Source organism: Oncorhynchus mykiss, chromosome 24 (assembly GCF_057628025.1).
Source record: "Oncorhynchus mykiss isolate SJ-2025 chromosome 24, ASM5762802v1, whole genome shotgun sequence".
Taxonomy (NCBI): Eukaryota; Metazoa; Chordata; class Actinopteri; order Salmoniformes; family Salmonidae; genus Oncorhynchus; species Oncorhynchus mykiss.
In genome coordinates this window covers 3,109,495-3,129,890 of record NC_143045.1, presented here as the reverse complement: position 1 = coordinate 3,129,890, position 20,396 = coordinate 3,109,495, and the positions used below count along the sequence as shown (strand labels likewise).

The window sequence follows — 20,396 nt, the reverse complement described above, 5'->3', positions numbered from 1 at the left end:
GCCTCTACAATCACCTGACCTCGACCCAATTGAGATGGTTTGGGATGAGTTGGACTGCAGAGTGAAGGAAAAGCAGCCAACAAGTGCTCAGCATATGTGGGAACTCCTTCGAGACTGTTGGAAAAGCACTCCAGGTGAAGCTGGTTGAGAGAATGCCAAGAGTGTACAAAGCTGTCATCAAGGCAAAGGGTGGCTACTTTGAGGAATCAAAAATCTAAAATATATTTTGATTGGTTTAACACTTTTTTGGTTACTACATGATTCCATATTTGTTATTTCATAGTTTTGATGTCTTCACTATTATTCTGAAATTTAGAAAAAAGTAAAAACAAAGAAAAATCCTTAAATGGGTAGGTGTGTCCAAAATTTTGACTGGTATTGTATGTAAATGTGATATTTCATTTTTTTTGTTTTGCTTTGTCATTATGGGCTATTGTGTGTAGATTGAGCGGAGGAAAAAAACTATTTAATCTATTTAAGAATAAGGCTGTAACGTAACAAACTGTTGAAAAAGTCAAGGGCTCTTGAATACTTTCCCGAATGCACTGTATATACACACACATGCCCATGCCCACGACCCCACACACACATACACACTTTATTTGAATCCATCAATCAAATTTACAAAAAATGGATCCAAACATTTCAAAGGTCCCTGTATGCATGGCACTCAATGGTACAGAAAGCACCTCCTCCAGACAGTGAGGCTGCCCACGACAGCTGAAACAAAGCAGTACCTAGCCAATTGCTGTGCCCTAGTTTTTGTCAGGCCCACAATCTGGAGGCCACGCACTGCAATCCTGTGTACGTGACTGCCAAATATCAGCACCACCACCTTGCTCCTACACCCGAGTCTGTCCAAGCGTGCCACGAGGGGCTGGGATTTAAGCACGCACGTACGCACACACGCCCACACACCATAGTCAGCATCACAGTGACCCTGACACTTAACCAGTCTAAATAGGGTGAGTAAGATGAAAGGGGGAGGACAAGGGGGAAGGATGGATGGCTAGAGAGAGAATGAAAGATGGAGGGGTGAAGGCACCTTTGGCACGGTGATCCTCCTCCTTTGGACACTTGCCACCATCCCACCATTTCCTCTTCAGGATCTCTAGACGGTTGTCTTCTTGCAGCTTGAGGATGGCAAGGTCAAACTCATCCCGGTACACTGACCCTGAGGAGGAACAGCCGAATGCACAGAGGGTCACAGCCCTGCAAAGACCATCTCGTCAATGAGTGAACATATAGTTAAATTCCTGGAAAGTTTCCTGTAGCATGTGTTTTTATGCATTATGATGAGTGCAGTTTACAAGTGCTAGTCTATATATGTGAGTGCGTAAACGTAATCTTCCTATGACCTATGATTTGTAACCTTCCTATGACCTATGACACTGTATTCTGAGGCAGTGTTTCTAGGCTAGGGGTTTCTGGGGAACGGTTTGGGTAACACTTTTCAAAGACAAAGACCAACGCATTTGTTGGTTTGACTTTGAACAATGAAATATAGATTATTCAAGCAAACTCCAGTCCACACCAAGAGTGGCTTTAAATAATTTCACTCATTCCAGTTTGCTCCACTTTTCATGGACTTTGAAACCGAGGTAGTGACAGCATTTCCTTTTCATAAACACTGCACTAAGGACAGCGAACAGAGAAAACCCATACATTTGGCAAAAAGATGCCCGCTACAGTTAGCGTCGTGTAAATGATGTCTCTTCTCTTACCCACTGCGATGCCGATGTATCCAACAGGCCTATCCGGGTGAGGTTACAATTGATACTCTCTCCTCCTGCCCACCCACCCCTCCTTTTCCTCCATCCCCTTCCCACCACTTACCCACTGGCATGCCGATGCCATAGCCCTTGGTGTCCAGCAAACCTCCTATCTGGGTGAGGTTACAGTTGCGCTGCCGGTAGTACTCGTTCATGGTGCTCTCTAGCAGGTAGGCATAGTTGGAGTTGACCACGCGGGCGATGCCCTCCTCCGTGCTCTTCACAAACACACTGGGCTGCTTGGAGTGCATGAAATTCCACATGCGCTGGTACGTCTGGTAGCGCGAGTTCTATGATATAGGGGGACATGTCATAGAAGCACGGTCAGATTTCAATTGCTACATTTTTTATTGAACCTTTATTTAACTAGGCAAGTCGTCTAAATAGTCACTTATTTACAATGACGGCCTACTCCGGCCAAGTCCGGATGATGCTGGGCCAATTGTGCTCCGCTGTTATGGGACTGCCAATCACAGCCGGATGTGATACAGCCTGGATTCAAACCAGGTACTATAGTGACACCTCTTGCACTGACATGCAGTACCTTAGACTGCTGTGCCACTGGGAGCCCAATATGGTCTGATCTGAGGGCTGAGGGCATGCTTTGAGCTCTGGAATCTCATAGGAATCTAAAGGAGAGAGATGAGCTCCCTCTCTCTCTGATTCTCCCTCTCTCTTTCTGTCTTTGTCTCTGTCTTTCTCTCTTGGTCCCTCTCTCTGTCTTTCTCCGTCTCTCTCTGTCGTTCTCTCCCCCTCTCTCTTTCTCTTTGACAGGTGAAACCCTGCTTTGTGGCCAACTACATAGACAGACAGGGAAAGTCAGTGGCTGACCCACACTGCCTATCTCTCCAGGTGCAGCACTGAGCTTTCCTTCAGGGGGAAGAGGATATTGACAATCAGACAGGAAACAGATAAGTCATGGTCAGTGGAGACGGAGAGGGGGACAGACAGTGAGGTGACAGGGTCTAAGATAAGATCAGTGACAGGTCATCTATTATGGTGGAGGGGGCCGTGTGTGTGTGTCCATGTGTGTGTGCCCTTCACCTGGAAGAAGGTCATGGTGGAGCCCCCGTGCATGGTGCCGTACTCGATGGCCGTCTGGTCAGCCAGGTCGTCCACTGACTCGATGGGCACCTCCATCCTCTGGACAGTGAGGAAGGCAGCCAGGTTGGCCGTGTAGGACGAGATGATGATCAGGGTGAACGCCCACCTGGAGGGACAGCGGGAGCAGCAGTCAGACGTACCGACTGGGACCACCTCAGAGGTACAGTATCAGCTATAGACTCACACAGACTACCACAGAGGTACAGTATCAGCTATAGACTCACACAGACTACCTCAGAGGCACAGTATCAGCTATAGACTCACACAGACTACCTCAGAGGTGGAGTATCAGCTAGAGACTCACACAGACAACCTCAGAGGTACTGTATCAGGTATAGACTCACACAGACTACCTCAGAGGTACAGTATCAGCTATAGACTCACACAGACTACCTCAGAAGTACAGTATCAGCTATAGACTCACACAGACTACCTCAGAGGTACAGTATCAGCTATAGACTCATACAGACTACCTCAGAGGTACATGATCAGCTATAGACTCACACAGACTACCTCAGAGGTACAGTATCAGCTAGAGACTCACACAGACTACCTCAGAGGTACAGTATCAGGTATAGACTCACACAGACTACCTCAGAGGTAGAGTATCAGCTATAGACTCACACAGACTACCTCAGAGGTACAGTATCAGCTATAGACTCACACAGACTACCTCAGAGGTACAGTATCAGCTATAGACTCACACAGACTACCTCAGAGGTAGAGTATCAGCTATAGACTCACACAGACTACCTCAGAGGTAGAGTATCAGCTATAGACTCACACAGACAACCTCAGTGTCTACCAGGTATACTGTGCCTTCTGTCACCCTGAAGATGGCACAGTGACGCTGAAACGTTGGTGTTTTCTTACCCAATAAATGAATGTGAGGTTATTCATATACAGTGTGCTACTCTTTGTTTTTATAGCTTACCAGGTATAGACTCACACACAGACTACCTCGGCGGCACGGTATCAGGTATAGTATCAGACTCTGCGTTTTCCATGACCACGTGACCTGAATAGGAAATACTCAGGGCCAAGATGGCAGGCTAATTGGAGCACCGGCACACAAATTACATGATCAAAATGTTACTTTGATATCCCTGAAACCGCAGTAGAGAGGTCAAGGCCACGGGCTACAAGTACGGTTCAGGTCTGCAAGATAGTGTGGAAGTTTCGAGACGGATACACATGCAGTATGCATACAAGTGTCTAAGTGTGACTGAATGAGTACACTATTACCCTTTTCCACACTACTGCGCCAAACCGAGCGGTACCTTGGTTATACATCCACCATAGTTGCTGGAACTGTGCTGGGAAGGAGAATGTGAGAATCATTTTTTATTGTACTCACCATACTCCACTGACGCAGCGCGTGGAGAGGGCGCGGGGGGCGATGGTGGACCCCTGCTGCATGAACCCCCCCACGGGGAACCAGAAACTGTTGCCCAGCGAGTATTGGTTGATGAGGAGGTTACAGCGCCCCTTCAAGCAGGGGTGGGGATTGTACCACTCGTAGGGGGTGAGTCTAAACAGACACGCAGACACACAGACATGAACGCAGGCACACAGTGAGAGAAATTAGAGGGGGGGGGGAAACAACAACTGAAACAGTCAGCGAAGCACAAAGTAATCTTGAATCCCATGAGGTGGTGTAACGTGGTTTTCAGTCCCCCTGGGTCAGCTGGTATACACTCCCATACACCTGCTTCTGTCTGCTGTGAGTGAAAGCAGCCTTATAAGCTACTAAATATGCAGCATTGAGCTGCCATGACAGCTTCCGGTATATTACCGTGTTTGTAGGATGATCCAAGTTCTAAAAACCTGTCATTAATTTAATGCATGCTTCGACCACAGGCAAATCTTCAAGGGGAAAACATAATGCAGAGCGGTACAAGGGTAACACTGTATTTAGCTTCCTTCAACATACAAACGAGTAAAGAATAATTGACCTTTGGCAACCCCTCCTCTCAGAGTGTCTCATTACAGCTGTTGTGTCGCTGTCACTTTTCAGTGGGAGGTTGTTTTCTTGTATTGTTGCTTTTTAAATGTACCAAATGTTTCTTTCAGGTACAGTCACATGACATCAACATGTAATCAAGATGGTTCCACTTCCATCAACTTGAGAAAGGTGTCCCCCCCACACTCTTTTTTCACAGAAATGGAATGACTTATTTACACAATAAATACATACATACATTATGACATCAAGGGGTTGTTGCCTGCTACCCAAATAATCTCTCCTTCCTCCTGAAGTGTGCACTCGTTCACTACTCCATGGGCTATAGGGAATTCCCATATACCAGTAATTTCCTTTCAAATCCATGAACAAGTGCACAACTCGGGAGAAAGGAGAGACGATTGGGACGGAACACACAGAGTTGTACTGTATATGACACGTCAGTTCCTCCAAAGCACCAGCAGATGTCAATGTGGAGCTGAGAGGAGTTGGAGAACGCACCTGGCAACCAGAAAAAGCACACAGCTGACTGCCAGGTAGGCTAGCAGCATGAAGAGCCACACCCCAGGGGAGAAAGGGTCTAGGAAGGAGAAGTAGCCAGGTCTGCGCCCCTACAACACACCCACACACACGGAGAGAGAGAGAGAGAGAGAGAGAGAGAGAGAGAGAGAGAGGTGGTTAGCTGCATTACATATACACAGATACACCCTAAACCAATACATCTGTGTGACCAAGGGTTCCTGTGTTTTCTCGGACTGAGACTCCGAGACATGGAGCTATATGCCTCAGGTCTAGATTTACTACTGGGAGATTTATCAGCCTGAGTTTTGTATAGAGCTAATTCATACTGCTTAATTATCTAGCACCGATGGCCATTGTCCACAAAATGAAACCAATTACGTCTGAAATAGAGCTGTGGGAAAATGCATGGTTGAAATTGACCGCAGAAGGCCAGCGCAGTAGCTAGGGGCAATTACATTATCTTCAATGGAGATGGAGAAACTCAAAGCAGTCCAGTCCATCAAAGACAAGAACTGTAAGGAAGGACCTGGTGTTTTTAGGGGCAACAGCACAGCTATGTAGGTTATCGGATTAACTTGAAGTGATCAAACAGCTTATTGTAAGAGCAGGCCTATTCTTATGACATATTCTTAACACAGTGAGGCCACATTTGTTATGCAACATGCATCATCAATTCACCAAAACGACAATCCCCTTGATAATAAGCCATACAACATACATCCAATACAAATGCCCCCCCCCCCCAAAAAAAAATATATTTTGTGTGCGGCGAGCGGATAGGATTTAAAGGTCATAAACCATTCTAAATGATGAATTAATGCGTAATTAGGCCTGGATGAGGCCGGATATTCAGTAATGTGTCTGTAATCACTCCCATATTAGTGTAATTGAGCAACATAGGAGTGGAGCTGGAGATTTCTAATTAGAGTAGGGAGAATTAGGACTGTCTGAAGAGCCTAATGCTACCAGCTGATGGTGGCCTGCCTTCTGAAAATTATCCATTTATGGTGCCAGCATCAATGTATTCTCTGATAAGGGACTCTGTAATGGTACTCAAACTGGTCAGAGGCCATTATAGTGTCAGAGAGAGTCTTGAAACGAGAAAGGGTAGTGTGTGTGAATCTTCTTCGAGGATGTGACCGCCAGGTTCAAACCCGGGTCTCCTAAGACAAGACTGTCTTAGCCCACTGAGTTAACGCCGAGGCATTGTAAACCACCTCCGTTACAAAGGCAGGACGTACAGTAAAACGGCATGCCTATAACAGCGCAATGCAGTGACAACTCCTGCAGAATAAGAAACCACACGGCAAAAAGTAACTAGGTGAGGGTTGTGCTGACGCGATCCAATCTGGTGCCAAGTGAAGTGAGCGTTTTGTTTACAGCGCTTACTCCATTTAATTCCCTGTTTAGTTGCCACTAAGAGGCCATTACGAAAGAGCAGAGCTGTTGAGGAATCAGCACAACACCAGCAGATGGTGTAGTGAAAAGATCAGAGAGAGAGAGAGAGAGAGGGATGGATGGAGAGAGAGAGAGAGAGAGAGAGAGAGATGGATGGAGAGAGAGAGAGAGAGAGAGAGAGAGAGAGAGAGCGAGAGCGAGAGAGGGGGAGGGAGATCATGAGAGGAAGAGGTAGAGAGAGAGAGGAAGAGAAAGCGAGATGGGACATGTTGTTCACTAATCTCTACTGTGATATGAATGTTTAAGGAGGTAGAGAGGGCATTGGGCTGTGTGATATACAATAACACTATGAAGTGAGCTCAACTTTCAAGAAGTAACGTTGGTACATAAGAACAAAAACATAGCCACACCTGAAGTAATGGAAACAGTTGCCTAGGAGAATCAAAAATGAAAGACCAGAGTCAAAGGGACTGACAAAACGAAGGTCTGTGTGACCAAACTATAGTTTTATGATGTTATACCTTAGAAGTGATATAGTAGTGTGTTTGTATTCTCTTGGCATTCCTATCAAGTATGGCTCGGCCAACCATTATATTTACTTGTGTAAAGCCACTGAGCATTTTCTCCTCTCGTCCTGTATGTGACAGTAGCTCATTCTCTGTGGCCCTCCAGATATCTCAGCAAAGCAGTGCTAAAACCCTTTAACAAACAGCTCAACCGGGCAATTGAGCTAATGTTGACAACCATTTCTAAATTCAATTAAACATATTCATTTTGTTTGGCATATTCTTTTAGTTAAAGGATCATGTGGTTTTCATTATCGGACTGAAACACCCATTCAAATATGGCTGAAAACCAGGAAGTGAATGTGCGCAAAATCGAACGTCATTTACTACCATTTTTTTGTGTTAATTATGTGCACAATGGGAAATGACAAGGTTGTAAAATGTTGCTGACCTCTAAAACACCATTTAAGAATGATACTTAGATATTGTTGTTTTCCAATTTTATGCTCTACCAGGCAGTTGAGTTGGACTATAGACAAATATTATGAGACTTCGTCTGTGCAAATACAGAAATCCTTTCACACCTATATCATTATTTACTCTCTGCCTGTTATCTTCAATATGTTTCACAATATCATTCAGTACATGTAATTTTACTGGTATTCTAAACATATAAACTGTAAATGCGTGAATTTACATGAATTTGAATATTCATATTTTGACACAAATATGTATATAAAGTCAATTAATGTATAATCTTTTTATGATGTAAAAAGTCTATGCAAATTTTAAGACAAATTGAATTTACTCTAATGTTTGCTATGCATTATTTATCGAAGTTTATGTCATGCAAACAAAAATTTGCAATTTATGGCCTCTATTGAGGCTAAATACACATCTTTTGCAGAACAATACTTTTCCTGATATTTTTTTCTTGGTGTGCCAGTTAAAGGGTTAAGTTGTTAACATGTTATTCTGTGTGTGTGTGTGTGTGTACTGGGTGATGGAGGGAGGGAGGGAGGTAGGTAGGTTTTATTTCTTCTCAAATAGGAGAGAGAGCCCGCTCATGCTGTCAGGAAGCTCTCTGAGGTGCCAGTCATCCTCACTGATCTGTAGTCAAGGTGGGCATCACGACCGGTGAAGGCAGCTCCGAGCACAACGGGTATTTTTTTGGTAAAACTTTACTTGAAGCCTGCACGTATACTGGTTTATTACTTGTTATATGCAAGTATGCGCCTATGATTTATTAAGCGGATTATCATATGTAATGGCTCAATTTTTTTTCTCCCAGGACTGTTACCACTTGACTACGGGCTCTGCACTGTACAACAGGTCTCTGACTGTATTCATGGCTGTATCCACGCATGCATGGCACTCTGACTGGATAGGAAGGTCTTTATTGGACATGAGCCTTTATAGAGTGTAATTATCATCATCATCCCATCAAATGGAGAACCGGGGGAGGCGCCGGTTGTGACAACTGCCTCATTGCCCGTGTTGGTTTTACAAGCAAATCCAAACAATCAGAAATGAAGCGTTATACAAACCCCTCTCCCCGTGGGCTCCACTTTGTGTTAAGTGGCGGGATATAAGACCTTTAGCACCGAGTTTCTAAACCCAGAGGCGCAACATCGCGAGACTTCCGGGAACGCTTAGGAAGCAGACCAGGCTGGGGTTTGAGAAGCCAATGAGAGAAGTGAAAACTTCATCCTTAGTTGTTACATTTCTCAAAATCTAATGGCACAACCTAAGATTCGAGCCAATGTCTTAAGTAGTTGAACTTGTTATTACTCCAACCTCGTGAAAGTGACAAACTGACATGTTTTCATTTTTGTCAAAAACGACTTTATATCAATGGCATGCCTTTTGATTTGACGGCCAGCACAAGTGCAGTTCGAAACGGGACGACTGTTAGAACCGATGACGTGTTTCTGCGCGTGAGCTTAGCTAGCCAATGTCCACATGACAATGTCCACATGACATTGCCTACAAGTGTGATCGGGGACTTCTATTGGAGAAGCAGTTTCTTCCTATCTTCATACTGTACTGTCTTTGCCTTTAGTGAGTGAGGTCACGTTCAAGGATTTCACCAACATATCTTCCTCCCTCCCCTTATTGTCATTCCCCACGCATTCAACCTGGGAGGGAGGTGTGACTGCACTACAGAAACACACGGCGTGAAGGAGAGTAACCCGTTTTTTTTCCAAACGCCAGCTCCCTTGAGAGATGCATGCCTATTTGTGGTCCGCCACTCACATCGCTGTTATTGCGGTCTCTGTGACTACGGAGGTGGAGGTGTTCTGTTTATGTGGCGAGGGGGGGGGGGGGGCTGCTGATTGGCCTGCCGTCCCAGATTCCCTCAGTGCTCTCTCTCGCAGGATGTCTGGGGAAGCTGAGAGGGAGAGGGCAGGCGGGGAAGATGGAGGTTGGGGCGAGATTGGAGGGGGACAGACACACACAATCAGGATCCCAGTGCCACACTCCCACAGGGCAGCTTGTGACACCACTCCCCTCTATACCAACCCTCTAATTAACTTGTGGATCTAATTAGGTTTCTAATCTCCATACGCAACCCTCAATACTCTTTCTCTCTCTCTCTCTCCATTTCTCTCTTTTGATCTCTCTGTCTGTTTCTGTCTTTACTACTACTACTAGGAAGGAGGGACTGGTGGAAAGATGTGCTCAGAACATAGAAGTAGGGGATTATGAGAAAGGGTGTTTGATGAAACAAGTGTACAGATTGGTGGAGTGGTCTGTCTCGGAGTATACTCCAACATGGAGACATGAAGGGTAATCAAAAGAGGACCATCCCAAAACACTTTATAAAACCAGTTCATCAAGATAAGCAAAAAGAGATTAAGAACACACACACACACACACACACACACACACACACACACACACACACACACACACACACACACACACACACACACACACAGTTGGGGTGCACTGTGGACAGAAAGAGATTAAACAGTAGTAGGCAGGGCCAGACTAACGCATTTGGGGCCCCGGGACATCTACCTCCAGGGGCACATGCTCTGCATGCCCATTCGGTAATCCGGCCCTGGTATTAGGCCAATTCTACAGCCATGCAGCAGGTAATTAAACCTCAAAGGGCTTCTCTATTTTTCTCCATTTTCCATTGTTATTGACCAGGCTGAGAATTTCAATTAAAGTCTGAAATAAGTAGCGGGGCCCTTGTAGAAATCACAGCATCAGAAATCAATAGCTAGTGGATTAAACCTAAACAAGTGCAGTCACAGAAATTCTAATATTGAATGGCGGCGCTGGATCCTGTGGAGACCTAAGAGATTGCCAAGGGGCGCTGGGAAGGAGTGAGTCCTGGGTAGAGAGATGAAGAGAGAAGGAGACACCAGGGACATGTACTGTGTAAAGACTCCAGACAGATAGACAGAGAGTCAAGAGTGAAATCAGTGCAGCAGACTCTCACTCTTTGTAGTTAGTTTCTTCCGCCCTTCACTCCTGACCTTAAGCGGTCGAGGCTCCACATCTCTCTCTGCCAGTTACCTTACGCATGCTCTTCATCCCATCCCTCTATCCTTCCCCCTCCCTGTCCCTCTTGTCTGTGCCCGCCTGGTTAGGACAGTGGGAGTGTGTGTGTCAATATTGAGCTGCAATGTGTGCGGGCTTCTCCTTTCCTCCTCCACGCCGCGTCCGCTTGCAGGAACACACCAATGAACACGTTCCAACGCGTCAGCAGTAGCAGCAGCAGCCTGCCGCAGAGGTGATATGGCAGCCCACTTAACACTGCACCTGCTGCTATCGATTCATTCAACCAACTGTTGGTCCAATGGAGCCTTTCTCCTGGCAGCTGCACCTATTAGCACCAAGGAAAGGGGAGGGACGCAGACGGGGGTGGGGGGGGGGGACAGGGAGGACAGGTGCGGCTGTGAGTAAACGCTCTACCGGGACGCCACATTAATGTTTTTACACACCGCCGCTTGGTCCAAAGTGGCTCCATCCGGCCGGTGGCCAGCGGAGAGACCAGTGTGTCAGCTTAGGTTTGGGGGAAGGCCTTTGATTAATGGTTGGCTGGTGTTAAAACACAGAGACAATCGTATTGAATTTCCACAACTGTTGCCTGGGTCTTGTTCTATACGCAGGGGTCAGGGCTATTATTGGTGCGAATTAGATCCCAGTCACAAACAGAGAAGAAGTGGGAATGGGAATGAAAGAAGTCCATTTATCAGGTCGATTCACACCCGCATATCACGGAGCAGAGCACACCATCTGTTACTCTGGCAGAGGTAGAGAGAGGAGAGGGATGTAGTGGGAGGAGGAGAAGGGGCTGAACGGGCTCCCAGACAGAGGCTGATGATTGGTCGCTAGCTGTTTGTAGGGTTCAGGGGTCAGCCAGGTTGTTTTGTAGGGGTCAGAGAGGTCAGAGGTTAGTCTTACCAAGTGCACACGGTACATGATGCTGATTCCCAGAGTCATAAAAGGCTTGGAGAAATCGATAACCTTCTCCCTCTCTGCGGTGATGGTGAGCCCCGCTACGGCCAGGTCCGCTTTCTGGAATAGACACGCACACACACACCACCCATTCAGATATGCACAGATAGGTACATCTACAGTAACAAAGGTTGGGTTGTGGTGGTGGAAAATGCATGGAAAGTTAAATGAAATAGTAAGTAGGCTACTGGTGTAATTCCACTCCTACTGTGCTGCCATTGTTGTCTGTGACGCCTAGTCTGCCAGCAGTGTGTAGCATCATTGGCTTTGTGTCTGAAACCTGACTCATGCAGGGCACCAGGGAGAACAGAGTGTAGAACAGAGGGGGGGGGGGGGGGGGATACATCCCAAATGAAACCCTATTCACTATGTAGTGCACTACTTCTGAGCAGGATCCAGTGCACTATATAGGGAATAGGGTGCCAATGTCTTTTTCAAGCTGGCGAAGAGCAGATTGTTATGACAAATCACTTGACACAGCAGCCAGTTAGCCAGCTAGGCTGAGCCGGCCAGCCAGCCAGCCAGCCAGTGCTACTCGGCATGGTAGGGCTGTGAAGGTGGCTGCTCGATCCCAGTATTCATCCGACACTGCAAAGTGCATCTGCAAGAGATTTTCATCTCCCCAGGACCCAGTGCAACCCTTCGCTGCTCTTTGTCCTTTGCAGTTGGAAAATAAGAGGATTGTCAGAGCTCAACTCTAAATGAGAGGAGAGCCTGCCTGCTTACAGCCTGCCTGGTTACAGTGTCGGTCCAAGTGAGTATCCCCCTGTTAACTTGGCTAGAAGGCCCTGTTCAAAAGAATCAGTGGAAATATTTTGCTCTGATAGCACACCCATCATCAGTTAGGGCCATGCCATCATTGGCACAGTGCACGTTGACACACTAAATAAAATTGCCTAGCAAACAACTTTGGACCAATCAAGAAGAAGAACTTTGAGATACAGTATATAGACAGTACTGGAGTATAGCTGTAGGCAGAGATAATTTGTAGAGAGACAAGCAGAAGGTTTTAGCGTCAAGGCTAGCCCTGGGTCTTGTTATGTGGTAATGTACCCTGTCAGGTGGGTATCATACACCTTTCACTGTAGGTGGACCTATGAGGGACTCTGGCTATCATATGCCTTTGCCTTGATCTGAGCGCAGCAGTTGAGAACACAGAGAGAGAGAGAGAGAGAGAGAGAGAGAACGAGAAAGAGAGGGAGAGAGAGAGAGAGAGAGACAGAACGAGAAAGAGAGAGAGAGAGAGTGACAGAACGAGAAAGAGAGAGAGAGAGAGAGAGAGAACGAGAACGAGAAAGAGAGAGAGAGACAGAACGAGAAAGAGAGAGAGAGAGACAGAACGAGAAAGAGAGAGAGAGAGAGAGAGAGAGAGAGAGAGACAGAAAGAGAGAGAGAGAGAGAGAGCGAGAGAGAGAGAGAGAGAGAGAGAAGTGGTGGCTTTTCACACGAGCTTCACTCTGTTTGAGTACAGGTCCCTGGAGGAGTTGACCAATCCTGTCCAGAATAACTTGAACAGCAAAAACAGAGCTCAATGGCGAAAGTTCTGGAAGGCTTTTTAGTGGTCGTTTTACAGTGTTTTCACCGACAACAACTCTGAATGAACGCGCAAAACCAAGCATTTAGCCAACTCCCAGCCAGCCCGAAAGCAACAACATAAAGTATCTCGGCAAAAAAACTCAACAAAAGAAAGAAGTCACTCCATATTAATGCACCTATTGAATATTAATATTGATTACTGGAAGCTAACAGCTATTGAAAAGTGTGTGGAGAGAGAGAGAAAGCACACGGTATAAAGTCAGCTTTTAAATAATGCATCGTTGTATTCTTTCCCCATGCCACCACACTTGTTTCCACTTTCGCTCAAACATAAGATGGTGCCCTGGAAAAAAGCGAGATAGGAAAAGAAAATCAAAGCCGTCCCTACGGCTGCTGAATAATGCATTGAGTTAGAGGTTCCCCACTGTACGTGGCATTTCATCTTCCCGGTAGGACTTTGCCTCCGTCTCTATGGCTACTTAAAGTAAAGCCCCCGTCCCCAGCTTGCAAATGAAGCCTGTGGAAAGCTTGTCCATACATTCTCTTCTCTCAGCGTTCGCTCTGCTTTTCTGTGTTAATTCAGTCAGCCGCTATAGGCTAGCTACAGTACAATCTCTCTTCCTTCTTCTCTTCCTCCTCTTCTAACCCCGCCAACTATAACCCAGTCATCCACTAACCCTCTCCTTTCCAGTCTGGGGGTCTTTCCAGAGTGGAGCTCAGAGGCAGGGACTCAGTGACCCCACACCATCCTGCGCTGTCTCCCCTCGACCTTCCCCCTCCCCGACATTCCTTGGTACTCTGTAGCAGCTACTCTGTAGTCTGCATTGTGTAAGGCGCAATTAGACCAAGTTGAGACCTCCTCAAGGTCCCCAAATCAGAACCAACTTGCAGGGGGACAAATGGAGACAATAATACGAGTAGGCATTCCTTTAATTTCCTTAATGGCTTTGCCTTCCATTAGCCTATAGCGAATTAAGACACATAACTTATTAAGGGCTCCCTCACCACCTCCTCAACCCTTCCACTCTATCCCCGGTCTGCGTGAACATCTACAAAAAACACTGGTCAGTGCGACCACACTCTAAGACCAGCAATATAGACCTTTCATTCACAAACAAAATGGTTCAGATGGTTTAGCAGACTGGTTAGCTGGGCCCTTTTAAAGACATGTCTGTGTTGTGAGTGTTTGCTCAAGGGTGACTGGGGCTAATTGAGATTCATTAGGACAGATGAGCTGTATCCGAGTTTGAAGGGTGAACAGAACACAGCCATGGCTGCATCCCAAATGGCACCATGGTCAAAAGTAGTGCACTATAAAGGGAATTGGGCGCCGTTTGGGATGCAGACCCAAGACTCTGTGTCATCTGTTTCAGGCATTATCTGGACTAATTAACAGCCCTGCACCTCCTGTACATCCTTGTTCTCTTCCTCTTCCTCCTCCTCCATCTTTTATCTTTTCTTCTCCTCCTCATCATCATCCTCACATCTCTGCATGGTTACATCCCCTTACTATAGGATGCTCTCAATGTGAAAACATCAATCAATAGCTTTGGGCACTACTTTTCTGGATCACATCACTGGGGACATGTTTTACTACGAGAAACTCAGCCTATCACATATCAGATTAAATATTTTGACCCTGGAGTCTACGGAGACACACTATGCCTGCACACATAATACCCACATATAGGCCCCATACACACTAAAGTTATACAACTCATGCCATGTATTTGGCATAACGGTTGTAATACAACAGAGAGCTTTTCTGTCAAAAATAAGTACACAAGCATTGCGGCGACAGCGCACAATGGTTGTGGACACATTTCTGTGATGACAAACTCTCCATTGTATCATGAACATACAGTATTAGTTGTATCACATCCACGGTGTCAAATCAGTTGTATAACCTGTGCTTGAGAGGGCCACTGGATGTTTGTAGGATGTTATTGGTTTGTTAGGGGTGATTTGGCAGTAATGGCTGTAAATTCATGAATAACATTTGATTAAAGGGCTGATGAATTAGTCTATAGTTCGAGTGGCATTATGCTGTGAAGTGGTAGAAGGGGATAAATGGTAGGTAGATGGGTGGCGATGGAAGTGCCCAGAGTTTTTCCTGGTCAAGTCATATGGTCAAAAAAAATCCTGTTTACTACAGGAAACTGTTGCCCTTACCCTTGAGATGAGCTCTCCCACCATGCCCGTCCAGGTACCGTTGGTCCCAGATACCCCGTACACCCCGTCCCCCACCAGATTGATACAGTACTTGAACTTCAAGATGTCCGCCAGCTCCTTCAGCATGTCCACACAGAAGCCCTCATAGCGCTCGTTCCCTTCCATCTCCTGGTGGTTCGGTCGTAGCATCACGTAAGGGTTCTCCTGCGAATGGACACAGATGTAGCAGAGCACATGTAGAATACCATGATAATGTGACGACCCAACACTTAGCGACCTCGGACCTCTTAGCGTAACGGTTAAGGTGTTGGCTTGACTGTCACTGGATCTGAGTTTGAGTCCCGGTTGGAGTTTCCCCCCGAATTCACAACAATAAACATATCATAGTATATAGTACAGCATAACCTAGTGTAGCATAACATCATCTCAACCTTGACAACTTACCCTTTTTTGAGGTCAAGTTGAAATTAGCATATTGTATGTCTAGACAGTAGACACTATCTCACCAGAGGTAATTTGTTTTAAAGAGGAGCCAATAAGAATATATCTAGGCAACAATTAACTTCACCACCGTACTTGACATGGGAACAAAAGCACTCAGGCACCTGCTACTGTCCTGTCTCTGTCTGGCACCACAGACTGTTTTAAAACTCGCTCTTTCTTAAAGTTTGTTCCTAATTTATGATACATTTTTTCATAATGTTGAGCAAGCAGCTCAATGATTTAAATGTGGGGGGTTAAGAGAGATTTATCAACCAATCTTTGGGCAGCATAAAAAGGGGTTCACATCCTACGCCAAGCCACCTTAGCTAAAAGACTAAATGTGGCTACTGTTTTTGAAGAATGCTTTAATAAAGCATGTATCAAATCTCGAATGCTGTCCTGTGAGGATCACAATGGGTCAGATCAGCTTGGCAATGGTTGACAATAACCAGACCTTCTCTCACTGACAGAAGAGGGGAGGAGGGAGCTGGTGTGGGGGTTTTGACACCTCACACACACCCTGTCATAAATTGGCGAAAGTATTGGCGAAAGGAATGTCCTTTGTTAACATACTGTTTCCCGCCAAAACTTTAACACGGTCAAACGTGAATACTGGAACAATAATTCTAACATAAGAATGTGGGGAATGGTCAGAGGGGAGCTATAGAAAACGAAAGTCATATTGGTTTTCATTTTGTGACGTCATAAAAAATTGTATGGACGAAATACTGTAACTTGGAAAGTATATCCCCTTTATCTATCAAGTTTCCATCCAATACGTTCATATAAAATTGAAAAATTATGAAAGTATTTTTGTGAAGATAGGAATGTGCTTTTAGGAGGCATAATAGATAACTTGCAATCATATATTTTGCACGGTAAGTAGCCACGCCCCTATTGAGAAGAGCGTGTCAGCCTGATGGAACTGTCCTTTTCGACCAGAGTGCTTAAAAGGACTGGCTGACAGTTAACATTTTAGACCAGGAAAGATGGGGAGTTGCAGCCCACGTCTAAAGTGGTTTGAATGCTGAATCTCAGAGACCAGGAAACGTGAGGCGGGAGCTACATGTTTGATATGGTTGGAACTTTGAACCTCAACACGAGGTGAAGAAATAAACACACCTTCCTTTAGAGCAGAGAGACGGCGAGCTGCAGCTCATGTCCATTGTGGTCAGAATCCTGAATACCAACACGAGGGGGAAAACAAGCTCCCCTCTCAGCCAATAACTGAGACAGCTGATTAGATGTCTTCACTCAAATATCTAGAAAATCTAAGTGAGACAATCCTACTATGCTCATCACTAATGGCAACTGTCGACACGGCTGGCTAGCTATCTTCCAGAGTGAATAACAGTACAGTAAGATGGGAAAGGGGAGACCCTTTTCGGACAATCAGAGACATACAGCTTGCCGCTGAAACACCAACAACCTTCCTAAGGAGGGCTGGTTCTGATAGAGATAAACGTTGAAAAAATATATGTAAGTACATGACGGTTTGTGTGCAAACTATATGATTACTGTGAGAATAGTTCTGAAATATATTGACGATAAGTGTATTTTTCTCTCTCTTGCTCCCCATCTCTGTTGTAACAAGCCGTCATATTGTGTCAGTCCACTAGGGACCTTTGTCTCATGTAAAGGGTACATGTTTATTCTGTGTTATTATTTAGTTAGCTAATAAATAAATATTTAAACCTATTTGTGGAGTGCTGAATCATGAGTACGGCTTGGGCTTTTGCAGATGCATGAGGTTATGACTGTTCAGAATGATGATATGATAAGAGGTAATGATTAATAAGATGACTATTGATGTAATTTATTTATTCTAGAGTTTAATTCAGGAGATGGTAACTCTTTAAACAACCTCTTCAGTGGTGCCCAAAATCCTAATAAGTTAATTGTTACATGATTAATTTAATCGGGTAACAATTAAACATAGTTAGTTGATTAAATAAATAACAATTATCAGATTAATGAAAGTAAGTCATGACAATTCACTGTGGTGTTTTTACGGACTGAATACTGTAGTATACTGTAGTATTTACCATTTACTATAGTATAAATACGGTAGTAAAAAAGGAGTAGTATATAGTGTGGCGTACTACAGACTAGCCACCAGGGGGAAACTCGTCGAGGCCTGGTGACAGACGGAGTCTACATCATGCGGCGATGGCTCCCTCTGCTGGACGTGCCAGGTCTTGACGGGCCCTCCTTGCCAGGACGAATTGGGACTGATTGAGACTGGTGAGTAATCAAGGGCCTGATTGCTCACCAACCGTACGAGTCCCATAAAGCTACCAGAAGGGTAGCACAGAGGGGTTTTTCTCATGGAGAGAGGTTCCTTCCGTATAGTCTTCCTCACGGTCAGCAAAAAAATAAATAGAATCCCCCAAAGGAGACAGCAATACCCCGGAACCCAGAAGACGGTAACCTGGAGGAGACTATTCTTTTATTTTTCTTTGTTTTAATAAACACCTATCACACTGAGCTATCACACTTGTGTCCTTGTCTGATCAGTGTAAACGTTTTAATCAAACCCCCTGGTCTGCCACAATACAATAGTAATTACTGTCGTGTTTTTGCAGACTGTAGTATACTGTAGTATTTACTGTAGTGTTTTTGCGGACTGTAGTACAGTATACTGTATCATTTACTGTAGTGTTTTTGCAGACTGTAGTATACTGTAGTATTTACTGTAGTGTTTTTGCGGACTGTAGTACAGTATACTGTATCATTTACTGTAGTGTTTTTGCGGACTGTAGTATACTGTAGTATTACTGTAGTGTTTTTGCAGACATTACTGTAGTATTTAATAAAGTGTTTTTGTTTTATTATCTTTGACATAGAAGAGGGGGACTTTCTCCTTGAGGAAATGCTAAATGCTAAAATAGCACATTTTACATAACCTGTAAGTAGGTAGGACTGGGTTCTGAATGGAGAGTTCAGAGCTTCCTCTCTTTTCTATAACCTGTATGGGACACAATATATGGTCTGTTTGCAGGTTTCTTACGGATGGCACAAATTGGGGTCCTCCGAAACACGACCCTGCCAAGCCACACTGCTTAGCGGCACCAATGTGTTGGAGGAAACACTGAACAGCTGGCGACCGAAGTCAGCGTGCATGCGCCCAGCCCACTAGAGCGCGATGGGACAAGGACATCCCAGCTGGCCAAACCCTCCCCTAACCCGGACGACGCTGGGCCAATTGTGCGCCTTCTCATGGGTCTCCGGGTCGCGGCCAGCTACGACACAGCTCGGGATCAAACCCGGGTTTGTAGTGAGCTTTATACTTAAGTCGAGAGAGAAAAAAACATACTGTCTGATATAGAGAAATATAGATGGAACATAAGGCAAACCGTGAAATAGCTCTGTCATACTCCTATTGGGATGGCGTTTGTGTTGACTGTTGACCGGGAGATGAATTCCTTTCCCAGTACGAAGTGGTGTTCCTCCATTACGACATAAAGTGGAAAACCGGAGACCTCAAAGAGGACGACACATCGCACTGCCACCGACCATCTCGTCACCATGGCAACACCAGTTACTCTACCTGTGGTACTATCGGCCCGGTTTCCTTTACACTTGATTCATTTTATATGGCCTCTCCCCCATTCCATCTCGCTGGAGTTTTCCATGCACGCACCACTTCATGCTAAACTGGTCAGAGAATAGGGATAATAGAATGAGGTGTTTTCCTAGCCTTCTTTGCATCATATCGGAGGTCACTGAATCAGAGCACATTATAATTGTTCCTTTTAGTTGACATACTCATCAGTAGTAGATGGAGGGAGAGAGCGGCGGAAGCATTGAACGTATGCATGCAGGAGAGCTCCTGGACTGCATGATAAAGAAGAAGAGTACAGACAGAGAGAACGAAAGGGGCCTTTCAAGGCCCTGAGTCAGAGCACAGTGACACTCTATAAATGCAAATCCTCTCCATTCATTAACTTATTAAACAGCCACACATGTTACCTTCCTTGCCCTCGAGTTGACACCTCTGCTGTGGTTATGCGGTGCCACGCGGGAAGGCACAATATAAATGCAAATGATGTCATCGCTCGCAGCAGCCTGGTGGTAGAAGCGCTCTACCATTGCAGCCGGACCGCCGCTTTCCCTTTATCCTCCCAAACTAGGGCTTATTAAGGAGTAGTATTTCACGGGCCAGTTTTATATTACACGGCGGGGGTTCAAGAGAGAGAGCTTGGAAACGAATAAACAAACATTCTGGATTCAATTAATAGGTCTCAACACCCCCGGCATCAGAGAGGAGTGGGCCTCTCCGCTTAATTAAACGTGGCCCATCATTTCTCGGCTAGCTCTCCCTCGTTGATTGACGAGTGTGAAACGGAGGCAAAGTAATTCTATATTTATCTCCCCAATAGCCCCCATTATTAGGAGACTCTGTAGAGGTGGGGAAGAACATCCTCGGTTGGTGACCCGGTTAACTACTTCAGCTCATGTATT

At 45.4% G+C, this 20,396-nt stretch overlaps 1 protein-coding gene across 1 annotated transcript in view; it reads right to left on the bottom strand.

Moving 5' to 3' along the window:
- The window catches only part of LOC110503540 (glutamate receptor ionotropic, kainate 4-like), a 433,335-nt gene that overhangs the window by 11,227 nt on the left and 401,712 nt on the right, over positions 1 to 20,396 (bottom strand). The window contains exons 13-19 of the mRNA XM_036961231.2: positions 15,450 to 15,653; positions 11,688 to 11,801; positions 5,341 to 5,450; positions 4,234 to 4,407; positions 2,817 to 2,982; positions 1,837 to 2,062; positions 1,046 to 1,174 (exon numbers count right to left, since the gene is read on the bottom strand). Of these exons, the coding sequence (XP_036817126.1) occupies positions 1,046 to 1,174; positions 1,837 to 2,062; positions 2,817 to 2,982; positions 4,234 to 4,407; positions 5,341 to 5,450; positions 11,688 to 11,801; positions 15,450 to 15,653 (1,123 nt within the window). The remainder of the gene's footprint in view (positions 1 to 1,045; positions 1,175 to 1,836; positions 2,063 to 2,816; positions 2,983 to 4,233; positions 4,408 to 5,340; positions 5,451 to 11,687; positions 11,802 to 15,449; positions 15,654 to 20,396) is intronic.